Source organism: Agelaius phoeniceus, chromosome 5 (assembly GCF_051311805.1).
Source record: "Agelaius phoeniceus isolate bAgePho1 chromosome 5, bAgePho1.hap1, whole genome shotgun sequence".
Taxonomy (NCBI): Eukaryota; Metazoa; Chordata; class Aves; order Passeriformes; family Icteridae; genus Agelaius; species Agelaius phoeniceus.
Window position 1 is genome coordinate 6310361 of NC_135269.1, and position 19093 is coordinate 6329453.

General features: G+C 48.6%; 1 protein-coding gene across 1 annotated transcript in view; it reads left to right on the forward strand.

The window, feature by feature from the left end:
• Positions 1-11620, forward strand: part of LOC129119480 (sodium- and chloride-dependent GABA transporter 2) — a 32292-nt gene extending 20672 nt beyond the window's left edge. The window contains 8 exon segments of the mRNA XM_054631517.2: positions 3021-3124; positions 5820-5944; positions 6488-6600; positions 6748-6885; positions 7957-8059; positions 8670-8770; positions 9809-9979; positions 11123-11620. Of these exon segments, the coding sequence (XP_054487492.2) occupies positions 3021-3124; positions 5820-5944; positions 6488-6600; positions 6748-6885; positions 7957-8059; positions 8670-8770; positions 9809-9979; positions 11123-11242 (975 nt within the window). The 3' untranslated portion in view covers positions 11243-11620.
• Positions 11621-19093: the final 7473 nt, after the last annotated feature.

Below are 19093 nucleotides of genomic sequence, written 5' to 3' on the forward strand. Positions count from 1 at the left end.
TGCTAAGTAGGATCATCAGCTCTGCAAGTCAAGCTTAGCTTTATTTACGGTTTCAGTGACAGGCTGCTTTGCTTCAAACAGGAGCATATGCTAAGGCAGGTCCTGTATTCCCTAAAGATATCCCTTTGGGGCTGGACTTCCACACAGCCAGGTGTGCACCCCACAGGTGTGAGACTGGGCAGAGCAGGCAGGGAAGTGGGGAGCCCACAGACCCCATGCTGGTCTCTGCTACACAAGTCAGGGTTATCACTGATTTTAGAAATGAGCCACGTCATAAACCACAGAGCTAATGAAGCTTGGCCTCTTGATATTTGGCTTCCACCATGGCTGGTGAAGCACCAGTTCTTTTCCTGCCTGAGGGGTATTTCTCCTTTGCTTGTGTGATTTATGTGGTATTTAACACTGGTTGACTCTTCTTCCCTGTAGCTTTCTGCTCAGTGGGGACCCTGAATTCCTGTCTTTTTCCCATTCCCTAACTGTTGTGCAATTCATAGGTAATTGATATCCTTGAGGTTTCTGACAACTGTTAAATCTGGTAGAAAAGCATCAACTGAGTCTAATGTTATGACAGGCGTGGGGTAGGCAGTTTAATGGCAAAAGTCTTGTTATCTTGACAAATTGAGCTATAAGAGCTACAAACCCCATGAGAGGGTGTGTTTTGAGCTCAAATTTGATGGAAAACAAGAGCTCTATCAATGAACAGCAAAATAAAAAGCAAACCTAACAAAGCATTTGATTCCAGTCTGTGCAAAGATGTTTAAATTATTGATGCAAAGGTGTGTGCTGGTCCAGCTCACCTTGGTGCCTTGCTGTGCCTAAAATGTAGCTGCAAAATGAAAGCTGTGCCCGTGCTGCCCAAGAGCACACTGATGCTTTAGGAATCAATTTTAAAAGGGCTTTGATCTATTTCTAATGTCTTTGAACTTAAAAAAAATTAATACCTTGCTCTCTAAACCCATCTTCCCATTCATCTCTAAAAAGAGTAAAATACACTGAAGTCAATTACTTTTTTGACTTCTCAGTGCCTCCAATTAGTTGTTCCAGTCTTATCTCATCACCTGTCCCTTCCCATTTTACAAATCAGAGATTGGATCTCCCTCCCTTTTTGATCTGAAACCCAGAGTCCGGGGTTTCCATGGGGTTGGAAGATTGTGGGGTTGAATGTTAGGCAAGTGGCTTGCAGAACAGTCAGGGAGAGCAGTTTCACCAAACCTAGCCCTAGCAGCACTTCGCCTTCTTTCCCTGCTGGGGTTTGCGGCAGTGGGCGGGGAGAGGATTTATTCTGTGCCTTGAGCTAAATCCAGAATTTCTTCTGGGAAAATGGGAGTTAATGGGATTGTAACATGCCTTCATAAGGCTCATCAGCCCAGTAAGGAGAAGTAAATATAAAACAAAACCTGTCACCACATGGTTGTATTTTGGCCAGAACAAAAGAGGAAAGGCAGAACCATGCATTGGTAAGGGAGGCCTGAGCAATGGGGGTGGTTGCCAGGTGGTTGGCAGGTGCTGCCCAGCCAACCATTGCCTCAGGACATGAGGTCTTGGTTGACAGATACAGGTGTGATTTGAAGGCATCAAAACCTCTGGAAAGCACTGTGGTGCTTTCCACTGGCTCCTGTTCCTCTCAGAGGGGCTCTGGGGCAAGGCTGCTGTTTGAGGGCTTACTGGCACTGCCACTGTGGGAGAGGAGAGTGTAGTCAAATGGAGATTGTTCTCATAAAGTTGTCCCAGCAATATTTTATTTCTGCTTTTCTTTTGTCTTAAAAATGTGGCTGTGTTTCAGCATTGTTGAATGATTGTCTTATCTCTGTTTTATAAAACCCCTAGGAAAAAAAAGATCTTAGAGAACAGAGGTTTATTTAATAATCTTTGTCATTCCCCACCATTGGTTCCTGCTTTTGCTGTAGTCTGCAGTAGGCAGTGACAGTGCCTGAATTGGTGACTGCACACAGCTAGGCTTTCAGATGAAATTTGGCATTGACAAATGTCAGCCTCAGAGCCCTGGGATGTGTTATTGACAGTGAGAGTAAAGGGCCTCATGGGAATAACAGTGGTTTTGTATGTTCTTTTAGGAGCTGTCTTTTGCAATCAGCTCTGTTTATTTCTAGTATTCCTCCCCAGTTGAATTTCATTTAAAGTTTGGAGTATTTATATTAGGTCTTGGAGGGAAGGGCCACCACCACAAGCTGTATGTTCCTGTGCTGGCCAGTTGGAGACTAGGCTTGCCCAAATCAAGTGCCCTTCCTCTGGTGGCAGAGGGCTCCTTCAGCTCTCATGGAAAGTGTTCATCTGGTCTCCTTTTGCTAGAAGGCTCTTGAGTGTCACAGAGTGCTATTGTAAATGCAGGTCCACCAACAAAGGAAGTAATGATGAGGAGGACTCCATCTTATCAGAAGGCTAATTTATTATTTTATTATACTATATTATATTAAAGAATACTATACTATACTAAAGAATACATAAAAGATACTTACTGAATGCTAAAAAGATAATGATGAAAACTTGTGACTCTTTCCAGAGTCCTGACACAGCTTGGCCCCAACTGGCCAATGAGTCAAAACAACTCACACCAGAATCCAATGAAACAATCTCCAAACACAATCTACGTGAGCACAACACAGGAGAAGCAGATGAGATGAGAATTTGTTTTCTTTTCTCTGAGGCTTTTCTCTCGCTGCCTTTCAGCTTCCCAGGAGAAAAACCCTGGGCTAAGGAATCATGTTCAGGGAATGTGAATACCACAGGGTGCTGCAGATTTGTCAAAGAAAGAAGGGTAGTGATGAAGAGCTATATATAATTTAGGTGGATGAGGGTCCTGATGTATCCCTTCCCTTTGGCATGCCTAGCCCCCCTGGGTGCATCACTGAGCACTGTAATTCCTGGCACTGTACAACTTGCCTGCTGGCCTTCTGATCCCTGGCCTTTCTGGTGCTTACAGCAGCCTTGGGGCCCTTCCCATCCCATTGTGCAGTGTGTGTGCTGGCCTTGTCTTCTCACCTGTGTTTGCATCTCCCTTGCAGGTCTGGATGGATGCAGGCACTCAAATCTTCTTTTCGTATGCAATTTGTCTGGGATGCCTGACAGCTCTGGGCAGCTATAACAAATACCATAACAACTGCTACAGGTAACTGCTGCCTCGAGCCTTCCCCTCCCTGAACACGAGGGATCTGCTGGAGCCTGCTGGCCTTTGCAAGTGTCATGATTTTTGTTTCTACTCAAGCCATAGGAAAACTCTTTCCAGGTGTTTTCTCCCCAAGTCCAGTTCTCTGTGCTTTATACCCAAGGGAATTGTCTGTCTGTCCCTTCTTCCACACTCTGCAAAGTTAGATCTTCTTCACTAGCTTTGTGACCCCAGCCCACATTACAGTCTCCATTATTATGTGGGTGGACAGGCAGCTACAGGGAAAGCACAACTGTGAAATCTAATGGCTCTCAACTGGAGTGCTTTCCCCTTGGGATTTATCCTTCAGTGGTTCATTTTGGACCCAGTGACTCTGTCAGTGCTCTGGGTTCCTGTGTGCTATCTCATATGGTTACATAGGAGCCTGCAGAAGTCACTTCTGTTTATTGCGTGCTGGACTGCAGGAGCAGAAATAGACCAGGTTGCCAGATAGAATCAGGCTGCTGATTGTGGTCCAGTGAAAACAAACCCATTTTGCTGTAGGTGTATCCATCCCCAGGGTTAAAAGACTTGTGGGAGAAGAGGCCACCTCTTTTCCCACACTTCCTCTGCTGATTGGGCCGCTCCTGGCACTGATTTCTCCCTCCATCTTTTAAATTCAAAACTGTGGTTGTTGTCATCAAAGGTCCAGGGACGCCACTGGCTACATGATCCTTGCTTGGCATCTTTCTTCACTTTAGGGGTTAATTTCTGCTTCAGGGCTGCTTCTCCAACAACAGGGCTAGGATGCTTGTTTGTTTTCATATCCCTTCTCCCACGTTCAGTTTTGAGAGAAAAAGCTGTAAGAAAAGAAGAGATAATGGATCTGTTTCTGGCCTTCAACATGTCCTTGGACATTAGCCCTTTGCATCCCCAGTCTAATATGTAACATGGAGATGATGACAGGGGCTGCTCAGCAGAAGGGTTGTAAAGACCTTCTGTAACTGCAGCTGGGAGTTGCTGTAGAAAGGGGAGAGACCTCTGTCTGCACATGGTCCTGTACTTTTACCCTGTGTGCTGTTTGGCTCTTCTAGGAACACTGGTCTTAGTTTTGGTGTCAAAACCTCGATGAGCCTTTCCCAGGCAGGGACCCAGTTTTAGTGAGTCAATCCTGTGCTCTACAGGCTTGTTTGGATAAGAAGACAGAACCAGGATTTAGCAAGGGAGAGGGACATCAGCATGGTGCCCCATTTTGTTATGCCAGGCCAGGTACTTTGTTATTTCCAGGTCATCTATTCTGGGTGACCTGGAAAAGGACATGGGCAGTAGAAACCTTTGTTCATATGGCAGTGGTCGAAGATGGCATCAAACAGTGTTGACCATTTCTTGTCTCCTGTCACAGAAAGGGAATACTTCAGGTGTTCCTGGTTCCCTTTCAGGTGTAAATCTGCAGAGATCTCTTTGATCTGGCCATCCCCTCATTTTACTCTCTACCATGACACCCCTTCCCACCTTCCAGATAATGGGAGAACACATTTCAGCCCATTCCTTTCCAAGGAGGGTTTGACCTGTCATGGATACATCCAGGGGAAAGAGGGAGAAACACCAGGAAGGACGAGGAACTATTTGAAACATGTGAGAATTTGTATCAATTACTGAGAATATAATTTGAGTGGAGATTAGGCACTTTATAGCAACTGGAGAAATGAGGTTTGGGTTTGGGCTTCCCATTGTGTAGCTGGGATTGGTGGAGTGTGACCTTCCTTTCCAGCTGGGAGATTCATTGAGCCTTAGAAACCAAATGCAAAGGCAGAGCAATGGTGCTGGGTGCAGTGCAGTCCTTGACAGTGCAAGGAGCTGTGCTTTGGAAAGAGTGATTTGAATTTGTATGATGCAGGGGCTCTGACCTAGTTAACATGCAAGCAGAGGAGCATGAAGCCCCAAAAATGCTATACAATATACAAAAATGCTATATTCTGATACAGAAAAATCACTCTGGATTTGCAGAGTAACATTTAATAAAGTCAGAGCAGGCCATGAAATGCCAGAAGGGGTGCATTCAGTTTGGTTCAGAATATCTCAAAATGATGCTGCAAATGTTATTGTTGTCCCCAGGGTTGCAGTCACAAGAGAACTAGGGAGACTCAAACATAAAAAAGAATTGGGTAGATAAGAGATGTTCAGTTTAAAGTGTTGATGGATGAGAATGAGATGAAACAGAGACAAAAGGGAATAGGTCAGAGAAAATAAATTGGATGGCTGTGATTATCTTTTTCTCATAATGCAAAGACCAGGAGATAACTAGTAGTGCTGAGAACCCAGAAGATTGTAACTGGTCTGAGAAATCTATTAAAGAAAAAAAAAAAGTTCCCTTCTCAGACAAAAATAAACTGTTACATGCTGCCACAGGAGGGACCAGGGGAGAGAGAGGGGAAAAACAGAAAAAACCCCTGGCATTTAGATGTGTGGGAAGACTGCCTCACAAGCAAGGGGGCTAGGTGAGCAATGCATCTTTATGCTGTCCTTGGACAAGGCTTCCCTTGGGGGAGTCCTGCTGTGTTGTCCAGCCTGGGGCATCTTTCTGCAGCTCCTGGTGCTGAATCAAGCTGAGGTGTGTTGGGAGAGACACAGTGGCCAGGGCAGAAAAGCAGGTGCTGTCTTGGGGGGCTGCCATGAGTTGTGGGTCATAGCTGGCTGATGCTTTTCCCCCTTCTCCCAGGGACTGTGTGGCCCTGTGCTTCCTCAACAGTGGCACCAGCTTTGTGGCTGGCTTTGCCATCTTCTCCATCCTGGGCTTCATGGCAGAGGAGCAGGGTGTGCCCATTGCCAACGTGGCTGAGTCAGGTGAGTGAAGACACTGGTGGGATGGGGCTGTGGGGGTGCTGCCACTTGAGCCCCCAGCTACTGGGGGAAGCCTGCAGCTGCAGATTCCCATCCCTTGCTCTCTGCCTCCAAAAAGCAGGGAGAAATGAGTGCAAATAAGTGCACAGTCTTGAAGTATGGAGATGCAGTAGGTTTGAGCCTAATAAAAGTTGCTTCTAAGGGTGAGGGCTGGCATTATGCAGCTGCTGTCTCTTGTGGGAAGGGTGCTGAGGTGACTGCGTGGCATATCCCCAGGCTTGTGCTGTGCTCCCTGGGCTCAGAGGCTTCCCCTGGCTCCCAGCCCTTGCCACAGTGAAGCAGCCAGAGGTTGCTGTGTCCCCTTACCTCCCTTCCTGCTTCTCCTTCCCTGCTCCAGGAGCCTGAGTTTCATGCACAGCACGGATATTACTGGAGTGAGAGGCTGCATGGCCCCAAGCTGTGCCTTGGCTGGGTGGCTGCCTCAGGCAGGTCTGAACCAGCTGTGCTGCTGCTGTGGCATTGCTCTGAAAGCCCTTCTCCCTGCAGGGCCTGGCCTAGCATTCATCGCCTACCCTCGGGCTGTGGTCATGCTGCCCTTCTCCCCACTCTGGGCGTGCTTCTTCTTCCTGATGGTTGTCTTGCTGGGACTGGACAGCCAGGTAAAACTGCAGGAGCAGAGTGACTCCCTACCAGACAAAAGCCACTGTCTCTTCAGGACAGGCTTCAGCTTGGCTGAGGGGGGAGCCAGTGGGGCTGGGATGCTGGTCAGGATGGGCTGACGGAGGTGGGATCTCTGCTTTTTGCAGTTTGTCTGCGTGGAGAGTCTGGTGACAGCTCTTGTGGACATGTACCCCACCATCTTCCGCAAGAAGAACCGCCGGGAGACCCTCATCCTGGTGGTCTCCATCCTCTCATATCTGGTTGGCTTGGTGATGCTCACAGAGGTATTTTGGGCTCAGACCACCTGCATAGTACTTGTCAGGACAGAGTGGGACCTGGTGGGTGGTGAGGTCTTACACTGGGGCTGAGAGCTTGCTGCTGAGTCCCATCCTGCTGCCCTTTGCCTGCAGGAGGCTGCCCTGCCCTTCTCATGCTGTTCATGTTTTCCCTTCCAGCCCTTTCTCCTTGTGCCAGTCACAGTCCTGATACTTGCCTTGCCAAGACTGATAGCTGGAGCTCTGGGCAGCCTATGTTTTGGTTATAAATTTATCTTGACACAGACCAAACCTTTACAGCTGTAGCCGGTTGCATGGGTAGGGGAGTGCCCTTGTCCTTCTCTCTCTTCCTGAATGGAGCTACAGGAACACTCGCTATAAGGAAACTTGTCAGGCCTCAGGGCACCCCTTATCTATTACACTGATACCCTCTGTATTCCCCTTGTAATTGCCTGGGAGCTAAACTGTTCTTCTTTAAAACTTTGAACTCTGCCTAGCAATATGAGTGTGTGGATTGATGCTGCCAGAATGCTCTTGGCACTTGCTGTTTTCATTTGGGCATAACTTTTGGAAAAGCTGTCTCTGATGTTGTATATGCAACATTGTGCCAGATTTACCCATAGGCTTGTTTTGGAGGCAGCCTTGCAGACCTGGGCAGTGAAACAGCCAGGCTGTGTGCAGTTATTTCCTTCTGCAAATTGGGAATTTATAGTCGATCAGATGGATTGTGTATCTTAAAGGGGGGTTTCCTTTCTCACTTCCAGCTACAAGAGTTGCCTAGGTTTTGTCTTCTCCTAAAACATCCCCACAATCTCTGGCAGTCAGTTGCCATCTGCTGTGCTGCCCTGCATGGAAATGAAGGGTTGCAGAGACTCCTGAGAGCACCAGGGTGGCTGCATGTCTCTGTTGGGCCTTGGGCACAAGGGATGTGTCCTTTCTGTAGGCTAAAACTCTTCCCCAGAGAGTGAGATGCCTCCAGCTCTGAGGAAGATATTGAGTTGGTTTTCTGCTCTGGTTCTAGCTCTCTGCCTGATTCTTCTCCCCTCTCTCTCACCTTGCTGCCCACTTGGGCCTTCCCAGGGTGGGATGTATGTCTTCCAGCTCTTTGATTACTATGCTGCCAGTGGCATGTGCCTGCTCTTTGTGGCCATCTTTGAGACTCTCTGCATCGCCTGGGTCTATGGTGAGTATGGACTGGGGGCGGTCCACAGCTCTGGCTTCTCTCAGTCTTGTCTGATTCATTCTCAAAATTTTGGTTGGTAGCTTAACTTGGTAGTTGCTTTGTAGTGCAGGGCAGAAGCACCAAACCTTTGCTTTGGTGCCCCTGGACTCAACTGGCAGGGACTTCCTCACGGGAACACCCTGGTGGATATCCCCTGCATGCTCCTATGTGTTCCTGCTTTTGAGACGCTCCTTCCTTGGGGAATTGGAGCTATCTGAAAAATCTTTTCTCAACGTGTGTTCAGAGGGCTTGAGACTCAAACATTTTGAGAGCCCTGTCTCACAGTCCTGACAGTCACCAGATATGGGTAAAACCTCTGCTGAGGTCCTAGCCTTGGAGAGGCTGAGGGGCTGGCCCTGCTGACCTATTTAGCTGTTCTGGGAGGATAGGAAGCTAGTCCAGGACAAAGACTGAAGCTGGCCACTCTCCTGAGGAACTCCCTGACCTGACTGTTGGCTATGCTGAGACTATTGCACCTAAAGAATGGTGAAGCAAGACTCTGGACGTGCAGACCCTGCTGCCCTCCTTCCCTGGTGGCAGTGAGGGATCCCATCCTTGCTCTCTTCTGCAGGTGCTGAGCGTTTCTATGATAACATTGAAGATATGATCGGCTACCGGCCGTGGCCCCTCATCAAATACTGCTGGCTTTTCATCACCCCTGCTGTTTGCATGGTGAGGACACACAGGAGGAAGAGCTGTGGGGAGGAAGATGGGCAGAGCTGGGTGCCTCTGAGATACAGACACCTACATATATACAGAGGGATGTGCATATATATAGGGGATTATGTGTCCTGGACTATGGGGGCCATTTGTTGCTTGTAGCTTTGGGGGCTAGGTGTGGGGCTCAAACAATGGGGAGAGGCTCAGCTGTGACAGAGGTGTTTGCTGGTGGGACAAGCTCCTTGATGTCATGACCAGTGTAGCCCTTTTGGGTTTTTGTTGTTGAAATGGCTCCTGAGGTATTAGGAAGTCTTTTTTTCCCAGCTCTGTGACTCTCTGAAGAAGTTGAGATTTGTCAGTTCTGTTTTTTAAGGTTGTTTTTTTCTATTATCTATTACATTTTTTTCTCTGACCTGCTGAGATCTGTCTGGCAGGTTGGTTTATGGCACACTGACTGCCCTTGGGGTGTTGTTAGCTTTTTATACTAGGAACTACGTGTACATTATTTACAATAATTTTCCAATACCTGTAATTTGTTAGACAGTCTGTCTACTTTCTGAACCAATCAAACAGGGCCACCATCTCAGCAGAAGATGGAGGACGAGAAGAAGGACAGAACATGCCCAGATTCCTCCATCTTGCTTCTTGAACTCCCCTTCAAAATCCCCAAAATTCTACTTTTTCACCCTGTGACATATTAACTATCATTCTATTCAAACTCTTGTGGCTTGTAAAACTTCACACAAAGTTTGTAATTTTTTCTGTGGGCTAAAATCAAAGGCACAGGTGTTTTTGACTCTGTTCCAAGGTCTCTGAGCCCCTTGCCAGGGTCTTGAGACCTCCAGGGCAGCCAGAGGAATATTCTGGGTTCTGACATTGCCCATGGGGCAATGCAAACCCTGTTTAAGGGATGTCTCTTCTGTTGCTGCCCTGAGGGGCTCTTTTTTACCATGAGTCTCTCTGCAGATGTGTACTTACCAGGAAAACCTCTCTTTTCTCATGTGTTGATTTTCTTTCTCTTGTTTTTCTTGATCTCTCTCACCTTGCCAGGCAACCTTCCTGTTTTCTTTGATCAAATACACCCCATTGACTTACAACAAGAAGTATGTGTACCCGTGGTGGGGAGACACTCTGGGATGGCTGCTGGCCCTCTCCTCCATGGTTTGCATCCCTCTCTGGGTCATCTACAAACTTTCCACCATCAAAGGCTCGCTCAGAGAGGTGAGGTTGGTGCTCTGGGATCAGGGCATGGGGCTGTGCTTCTGTGTTGAACTCCAGCCCTGCAGCAGAATCATTTGTGTGTTGCAGGTTGATTAGGAAGGAGCCCAGAATAAATCAATTAAATGAGTTAATTGCTATAACAGACCTGTTTTTTAAAATTCTGCCATGCTGGAGGGCTGCTCCAAGCTGGCTGTTGCCTCTTGGTAGCCTTTTTAAATTTCTTCTGTCTCTTTGCAAGTACCACCAGTAAAAAGGTCATTAGATGGAGAAGATAAAGATGGTCTCCATGCTGCCCTTAATTGAGGCTTGAGAACTTGCTCTGAGAAAGCTCCAGATCCCCTGAGCATTATGGTCAGCTGAGTTCACCAGTCTGTGCTGAGGCCACAGAGTTGGAATGGCAGCAATCACTGGGAATTTGGAGTTGCTATCAGTCTTAGAGCTCTGGGTCTGTCCTGCTTCCAGAGTGATGAATTGCTGGTTGCCCTGTAATACACTGGAGAAGCAGGGAGCTGGAAAACCAGGCCCTGCTCCACATGAGCATCCTATCCCTGCCACAGCTCATGATTTCAGGGTGAGGTTTCACAAACAGTCCTGAACCCCCAGGATCCCTCTCATTTCCTGCCTCCTACAAGTGTTCCAGAATGGCTTGTGACAGCAATGGGCCCCTGACCCCTGTGTCCAGCACACACAGGGAGGAGTGGGAACAGCTGCAGAGGCAAGGCAAGGCTGCACAGCATGATGTGGTATGAGAGTAACCCCTTATGAACTTGTCCCAGTTAAAGCAAATTCTGTGTGCACAGGCTCTGTGCTGATGGAGGACATGACTTGGAGGTACTTTGTCACCAACCTTCCTTCAGACTGTTTTCTAGCCCTGGCCTGGACCAAATGGAGGAAGCTTTTCTCCATTACCCCTGTGTTAGATACCTCATGTGCTCAGTGCTTGCCTTGGGACAGGTGGTTGGAAGATGAGTTTATCCCCTCAGTTTTTGAAGTACTGACTGTCCTTACTTTGGACATCTCTGGCATTTAGTGAGCAGATCTGCAGCTGGGCCTGGCTGGCTGAATGAAACTCAGGACTGGTAGGGCAGGGCCCAGGTCACTTTTTGTCCTTGCAGCTGTTTAGTGCCTGTCTTTGCCTTCCAGAGGTTCCGCCAACTCACCTGCCCACTTGAGGACTTGCCTTCCAGGCCAGGCACAGAGCAGCCCCTTCCCTCTACCAGAGCTGGCCTCCTGATGCTGACAGAGCTCGAATCTCATTGCTAGGACCAGTGTGGCTCTTCCTCCCTCCCCCCAGGATGGTTTCTATACAGCCTTTGCCACATGTTGGATAACGCAAGGATTCTTCATTCACCAAGAAGAGAGGGATTTCTGGGCTGAGCTCCCTTCTCTGGAAGATTTGAAGGGCTGATGAAGAGGCTGCCATGAAGATGGTCTGTGTGGAGTTAGCAATGCACCTTAATTCTCTCCCTGGAGAGAGCTCTGAAGGGGCACATCAAGCACCAGTGTTCCTGAGCATCCCCAGGCTTCTGGTGGGCAGAAAGGAAGGACTGACCCTGGAGTAAAGTGTCAGAGCTGTGGCTCCAGTGTGGACTTTGGGAGCTTCTCCATTCATTCCATTAAATCTATGTTTTTTCCTGACTAGATCTGCTTTGTCTCTATTTTGTCCCACTGGCATTCCTTGCCAACAGCATGTTAAGGTGAGATGTGTGTCAGCTGAGCTGTGCTGGGCACCCAGGTCTGGATCTCAGTTGCACTGATGCAGTGATATGGGAAGGTGGCCAGAGGAGAGGAAGCTTGGTTAGGGTAGGAAGGAAAACAGGGAACAGGGGTTCAGAGGCTTCTCTGAGTGGCAGGCCTGGGGTGAAGAGTGCAATGCCACCTTCTGCTGGAGCCACTGCCAGGTCTCAGACAGCAGTGTCATCTGTCTGATGAGTCACCAGGCTGTTCCTGGGGTCTGAGAGCAGCATGTGGATTTGTGTTTTCTTCTTGCAAGTGAGGGATCATAGGAAGCTCTCCCTCCCCTCTGCAGATATATGTGTTTTTCAGTGCTGACTACCTTCCCAGGTGCTCTGGAGCCAGTAATTTTGGTTTTCCTGTGAATGGAAGAAGGGCTGTGTGTTGGAAACAGAATCTGCATGTTATGTCAACAAACAGGGTCCCTAGTTTCCAGGCTGGTTGGGTAAAAGAAATAAAACTCAGCGCTTGTGTTTTCAGTGCTGTAGCCCCAGCATCCGAGGAGGGCAGCCAGAGGACACGTAACCCTGGGAAGCTGGATGGCTCCCAGGGAACCCTGAGGGAGCTGGAGCCTGGACAGAGCTGAGCCAGCAGCCGGAGGCGCTCGGCTTCCTGAAGCACACAAAGACACTGGTGGGCCAAGGCTTCTGCCGCCGCGGGCAGAGGAAGACGCGAATTAAAGCAAATTAAAGGGAATTAGCGCAATCCGCTCCATTAGCCACAAGGTGGCCCCAGGCCCTCAGCCTTCGCTCGGGACGGGGCCCCGCGGGCGGGCGGAGGCGGCGGCACCCGGCTGAGGGACGCTGGGCCCGGGGGTCACGGTGCCCCCGCCATGCTCCTCGCCCTTCCTGCCCGCTTCCCTGTGGAGGTTTTCTCTGAGGACATCTGCCTCCCTCAGGGAACCGTGATCTCAGAACCGTGCTCCCAGCTGTGGCACGAACGGGTTTACTCCTCTAGGCAATGTCAAGTTCCCGAGTTTGGTTTGCCTGGACTTCGTTTAGTGTTCTTGGAGCCTGGAAACCTGAGGTACATAGACACAGGTGTATGTGGAAAGGAGACACGGACTTCTGCTGCTGGAGGCTGTGAAACTGCAATGGGGGCCAGGTTCTGAGGGGATTTGCTCTGAGGCGGTGCAGGTTTAACCTGCAGGAGGGAGCACCCACAGAGCTGAGCCCTCCGGGGCTGCGCTGCCTCTCTTCCAGCGTGGCTGGAAACTTCATGTCGCTGCCAGCCTGTCTTCCCTTTTCCCAGCCTATTTTCCACACGGACTGTGAGGTGGATGGGTTCCTTTTACTACCATGGGTTGCCCCCTTTGGTCGGTCTGCACCTCTCACATCAAAATCTCAAGTTTCTGCATGCCTCCCTCTCTGCCTCTGGAAACCACTGGGAAGTTGGAGGTTGCCACTATTTTCATGGGCACTACCACTGCTACAACTGTACTTCGTGGTGATGCATGAACCAAAGGTAGTAAAGAGCTGAGAAATCCAGGGGAAGCCCCTTTTGGAAGAGACCCACAAAGCGTGAGGGAAGATGGAGCCAACCAGCTGCCCTGCCACTTGGAAACGCAATTGGCTGGTAAAAATTACTTCTAGAAATGAGAGGATTGAGTTCAATACAGAAGTTCTAGCAACAGATATTTTTATTCATGTCATGTTAACCTTAAACAGAATTATACTTTCATTTTCCAGTAATATCTCTAAGAGGTTTGTCCCACTGGCAAGATATTTCAACCATAATAGAAAACAGTAATTGTTTGCAGCTATCTCTAAAATCTGGCTGATGTAAAAGTCTGCTTGGCTGCATGTAGGGAAAGTGTGAATTTGCTGAAAGGCTTGTGACTTGCTTTGTTTCAAAATAGACTGGCGTCCAGTGAATTGGGCATGTGGTTTATTGATCTGGTTATATATGACCCAGGAAATCTCCCAAGCCTGTGCTCTCACATGACCCAATTGCTGTAAAGCTGTGGATGAACTAGGTAGGTCAGATAAGCTAGAGAACCAAAGGTTTTGCTGAATACTCTTAAATAAGTTTCTTATTTCTGACATGACTTTAGGCAAAGTGTTAGACTTGATGACACCTGGCTTGAAATATGAATCAAGTATATTCTATCTTGCTCATTGAAAAGGTTGATGGACTAAATTTGAAATTAATTTATTTGAAATTTCCAGACATGACATTTTTTACACAGCACTTTTAAACCCCCACGTTTTAAAGGAATTTTTTGTGAAATTCAGAATATGGCAATTTCAGCATACGGTGTTTGTTTATGATTTGGGATACGGTGAAAGGGATTTTCATTGCCTCCAAGATCAGCCTTGCAGTCTGTGGAATTTGCACCATACTTTTGCCAGCTGGGGAGATGCTGATCTCCCTTTAGACAAGAGGTGTGTGGTCATTGGGTATTTCCCACTTTCAGAATCCAAAACCTACCAATTAGCCTGAGAATTCAACCCATTACTTACTAGATACTGGGCATGACATTAAAGAGCCTTTTTTTTTCATGGATTGTTTTGTGGTGGTGGTGATCATGGTTTTTCAGTTTGTTTGATTGGTTTTGATTTGTTGCTTTTTGTTTGATTTTGTTGCTTTTTTGGTCTTTTGGTTGGGGCTTTTTTGTGTTTTGAGTTTTGTTTTGGGTTTTTTTTTAATTTGGTTTAGTTTTGTTTTTTGGTGTTTATTTTTTCTTTTTTTCAAATAAGAAATAAACCTAAAGAAGTCCCTAAGGTTCTGCCCCACATCATTGGTGCTTAGAAAGGATGTCCATCCACCCATCCATAAAAACCAGGCTCTGCTTTTCCCTTTTTGTGTCAGTGGTGCCTGGGGAGAAAACTCAGCCTTCTTTGTCCATGGATGGAGATGCTCACATAGGGCAGGGAGGGACTTTGGATGTCAGGGACAGACCCATGGATGAGGGTGCACCTACTGTCATGGAGAGCATCCCAAATCCTGGGATGTTTGAACACATGCTTGAGAGCTCTTTTCCTTTTGCCTTTAATGGTAACTACAGGGCAGTTGCAGAGTGATGCATTGTGAGTTGTATTGCACATTATGGTGACAAGAAAAGTGGATGTGTTGGATGCCATGGTGCATAAATGGAGAGAATGGAGTAAGATGAACGTGTTCACTCGTGGAATACATAATCCTGTGAAGCAGAAATTCCCAAATAATCTGTTAAGTGGCTCCTACAGGCAGGTGCAAATGGGCATACCCCACAGAGCAGGATGTTTGGCTGAGCCCTTGTGTGCTAATGGGGTTAGCATCCTGCAGGAGGGGGATCTGCATGGTGCAGATAAGGGAAGCACGCATGGGGGAGCACACTGGAGAAGCTCTTGCTTCCAAGAAATTGCCAGTGGTTTTGTTAACCCTGTCTCCAGCTGACCTCCTCAGAGTTGCAACACCTTGGGCAGCAGCAACAGGAGCCTCTCTTGAGTCTCCATCTGACCTTGTCCTTTGTGTCCTTGTGCCCTGTGCAATGGAGGTGTTTGCTGTCACACGTCCTGCAACACCAGGCTCAGCTACCCTGGGGGAGCAGCAGGGAAAGCAGGAGCAAACAGGCACCTACCCCTGTGTCCTCTGCTTGCCTTTGCTCTGGGATCCTCTTGGTCTCTGATCAAGAGCCAGCATTGCTGGGCAGCTCAGAGATGCTGTTAGACTACAGATCCCCAGCACTGCCAGCCCTCCCTCCTGACCACCTTTATTGCTGACTCTGACCCTAAGCCATTTGCCCTTGCCTCATCCCCTGCCATACCAGGGATGCTGTGAAACGGGGGATGTCTCACCCTGCCTGTACTTTCACAGATAAAGGCTCCTGGCAGCCTCCTCCTCCTTTGTAGGAGCCTGGCATAGGAGTGGTGCTATGGTTGCTGCAGCCTGTCAGGGTTCTGTGGAGCCTCATTAGCTCTTGTTGCTTTGGTTATGTTCACTTGTGATTAGTTACAGTGAAACTGTGGTCAGGAGTCGCAGGCTTACTCAAGTGGAAATTAGCCATAAACATGAAAAATAAATTATACCAATGCCTAGGGGAAAATCCCCTGGAAACATAGTGTTCAGTCAGCAAGGCGTGTTCTCAGATGAAGAAGCAGCAGAACTGTGCCCATGGGGCAATCAGCAATTCACCTATTTTGTTAGCAAAGCTGTTAAAAGATGGGATTAGTGTGGACAAATGAGGGCAGTGGTGATTTCTCCTGCAGGTGACTCAGTGATGGGGGCAGCCAGGGCTGCAGGCTCCACTGTGTCCCACAACTGTCCCAGCAACAGCCTCTGCGGCCTCTAATGTTTGTAAAGCACAGTTTGGATTCACCCATAGAGTGTCATGCTGACAGACCTCTCCCAAAATCTGGGCTAGGGGGAGATTTGACTCATTTTGGCTGGAAGCCTTGTGTTTTACAGGCTCAGGGGCCCAGGACTCAGTGCTGTCAGGGAACGTGAGCCTGGCGTGGGCTGAGGTTGGCAGCCTGCTCCTCTGAGTTGGCTCTGCAGCAGGCATGTCAGAGCTGGCTGCTGGGAGGAAAGGGTGGGGACACCCAGATGATGGGAAGAGCCAGCTGTTCTGAGAAAAGAAATGGTAAAAGGAGAGGCAAGAGGGGATTGGCAGGTGGGGGGAGGAGGACACCTTTGAAGAGGTGCAGGACAGATCTGAGGTTGGGATCAGCCATCCTTCAGGTCAAAGGCTGAGTCCTGGTCTCCAGCTGCCCTGAGCCTGGCAGGTTGAGGGAGCCTGGTCCTTTCAAAGAGAGTTTTCCTCCTCTGCTCATGAGAGGGGATGGAAACCCATGCAGCTGGCTGTGAGCTGGCAACTGCAGAGGGAGTGAGCACCTCTGTGTGGTTGGACAGCAGTGCTTTCCCAGTTCTCCCGTGCAGCCTTGGATGCAGTGATGGGGCTTCCTTGGGATGTGCTGTGGGAGAACTGTGGAGATCTGAGTGCTGCTGGTGCTCACAGCAGGGGCTCCCAGGGCTGGGAGGGGTCTGTGCTCCCTGGGGAGGGGGTGCTTTGGACATTTCCAGGACTTATTGCAAGCAGTGCTTCTCTTTTGAGGATGAGTGTTTAAGAGCAACCTCACCCACACTTATGGAGGAGGAGCCCACATTGTGGGGTGACCTGCAGTCAGATTGTCACATCCTTTAGCAAATCTGTCCTACCTACACAGCTGTTCAGCCCAGAGTGCCTACTCAGGGCTGACTGTGCCAGAAAAGGTGGCATCTGGTGTTCAGGGAGTGCATCACCCCTTCCTTTGCTCTCTCCTGGAATGGGACTCAGCACAGTTTGTACCCCCCCAGCTGAGCTGCTCAGAACATGATTTTTGCTTTTCAGTCTGGGTCATCACACTAGTGAAATCACTCACATGGAAGCTGGTGTGGTGAGATAAATGTGTCCCTACCCATAGCAGGATTAAAAAACCCTGTGAATTATTGCCTGGTGGGAAGTTCTGAAGTCGGAGTGTAACTTCTGGTACCTCCAGGCTGGCAAACAGAAATAGCCTTTTTTCCCCTCCTAGAGAATGATTTTCACACATTGCTGGATAAAGTTTTCATTTAGGTTGACTTTCTTCTTGTTTTACCTTAATGTCACAGGTCATTTCCCATCTACAGCTTTGCAAAACCCCTGCCATGTTCCTGTGAAACACTTCAGTACAGATAAATCAAGTTTTTAGGTCAGCTCTGCTTACCTAGGCTTATCGTAATCCCCTTTTCATATCTGGATAACCTCTATTGCACCTTTTCCTCAGTTGTGCTGGGTCATGCCAGTGCTCTGTGACAGGACAGCCAGTGGCACTGTCCTCCACAAGTAGGGTCAGAGGCAATGCAGAGCCAGCACATGCTCCTTCACCTTGCAGTCTTTCAGGACTTTGGAGACAGCCCTGGAAAGGCAGAAGATGGAGCCTGTCCTGTCTGATTTTGATGCCAGATCTTGCAAGGGAAGAATCAGTCTGTATTTCTTTGGGTATGGGACCAATCCACTCAACCAGCCTGTGGGCTAGGTGAAAGCCAAGAGCTTTGAAAATGGCATACTTGGAAAGTTTAATCACAAAAAAAGCCCCAAGTAAACAGAGATGTTTTCCCCTACTGCCTCCAGAACTGGCCTCAGTGGTTTATCCTGAGGATCTCCCTCAGTCCAGGATTGATTCCCCTTATACATCTCTCCAGCCTCATTTGTCCCCAGGGCAATCCAGCATGCTCTAATGGGATGTGATTCACTGGCTTTTAGCACACATGGAGGATTTTCTAGAGCCACCATTATAAACAACCTCTATAGAGTGTGCAGGCAGGTAAACCTACTTCTTCCCCACACTGTAGCATTGGGGACTTTTGTCAGCTCCTGTCAGCTTCCCATTGAGGGGCTGAGAAATGCTCCTCTGGTGGGTGCAGGCATAGCCTAGCATGTGTTGGATATGTCCCACATTCCCTCCCGCATGCCGCTCTGGTTTGCCCACATGGGAGCATGAAAAGATCAATAGGAATTTGGCAGGCACATAAGCAGACAAAGCAAAACACAAAAGAGTGATAGCATTAAACACAACAACTAGAAAAAGAGAAGCGCTGAGCTGAAGTATCTTGAGAAAAATGGTGTAACTGGAATGCCTGCTACTGGTGTTGGTCATGAGAAGCTCTGGAAAAGCGGATCAGAGCTGAGACTGATACAAAGAAAGCTGCCTGGACAAAACCACAGAGGGATTGCTCACTTCTAGTGAGCACCTGGACACTGTAAAGACTTTAGCAGTGCTTCTCCTTGCTGACAGAGCTCTGTCCCATATCTGTGTTTGTGTTCTCAGCATATGGCACAGGCATGGAGGGCTCTGCATGACCCCAGAGCAATTGTTCCTTCTTCACCCACTCTCTGCCTTTTGCTCCACCTACCTGATGGTGTTGGTGAGACTTGAGCTTGGCCACAGAAGGTTTAATGTAATGCTCTGTGGAGATTCATTCTGCGTGTTTGTAGGATGACATTGAGGGATGCTCCTAATCCCACTAAAGTGGTGGAGCCCTAGAACAGTGGGAATATGTGGCAGCCAGCCTGGCTATGCTGTGGGGTCTGCCAAGGGAGAGTTCCTGCCCTGCAGAGGTCAAGAGGACATGGAGTTAGTCTCTGACTGCTGTAGCTGATATTTACAAACTCTGGGCCTTCACCCTGCCTGCCTGTGGCTGCTTTCTCATCTTGCTTTCTTGTCAGGGCCACAGTTCAAGGTTTGGAGAGGTGCATGTTGTAAGGGAACAGGGGAGAAAGTTCTTCTGCCCTGATGCACCTCCCTTCCTTACGTCCCACCACCCACGCACGAGCTGGGTGATAATTTGGTGGGGGGAGCTGGTGGAAGGGGTGGGACAGGAGGAGGAGAGAGGGTAGTCTCTGCCTTAACTCTTGCTGTATCTGTTTGGCAGTCTGTG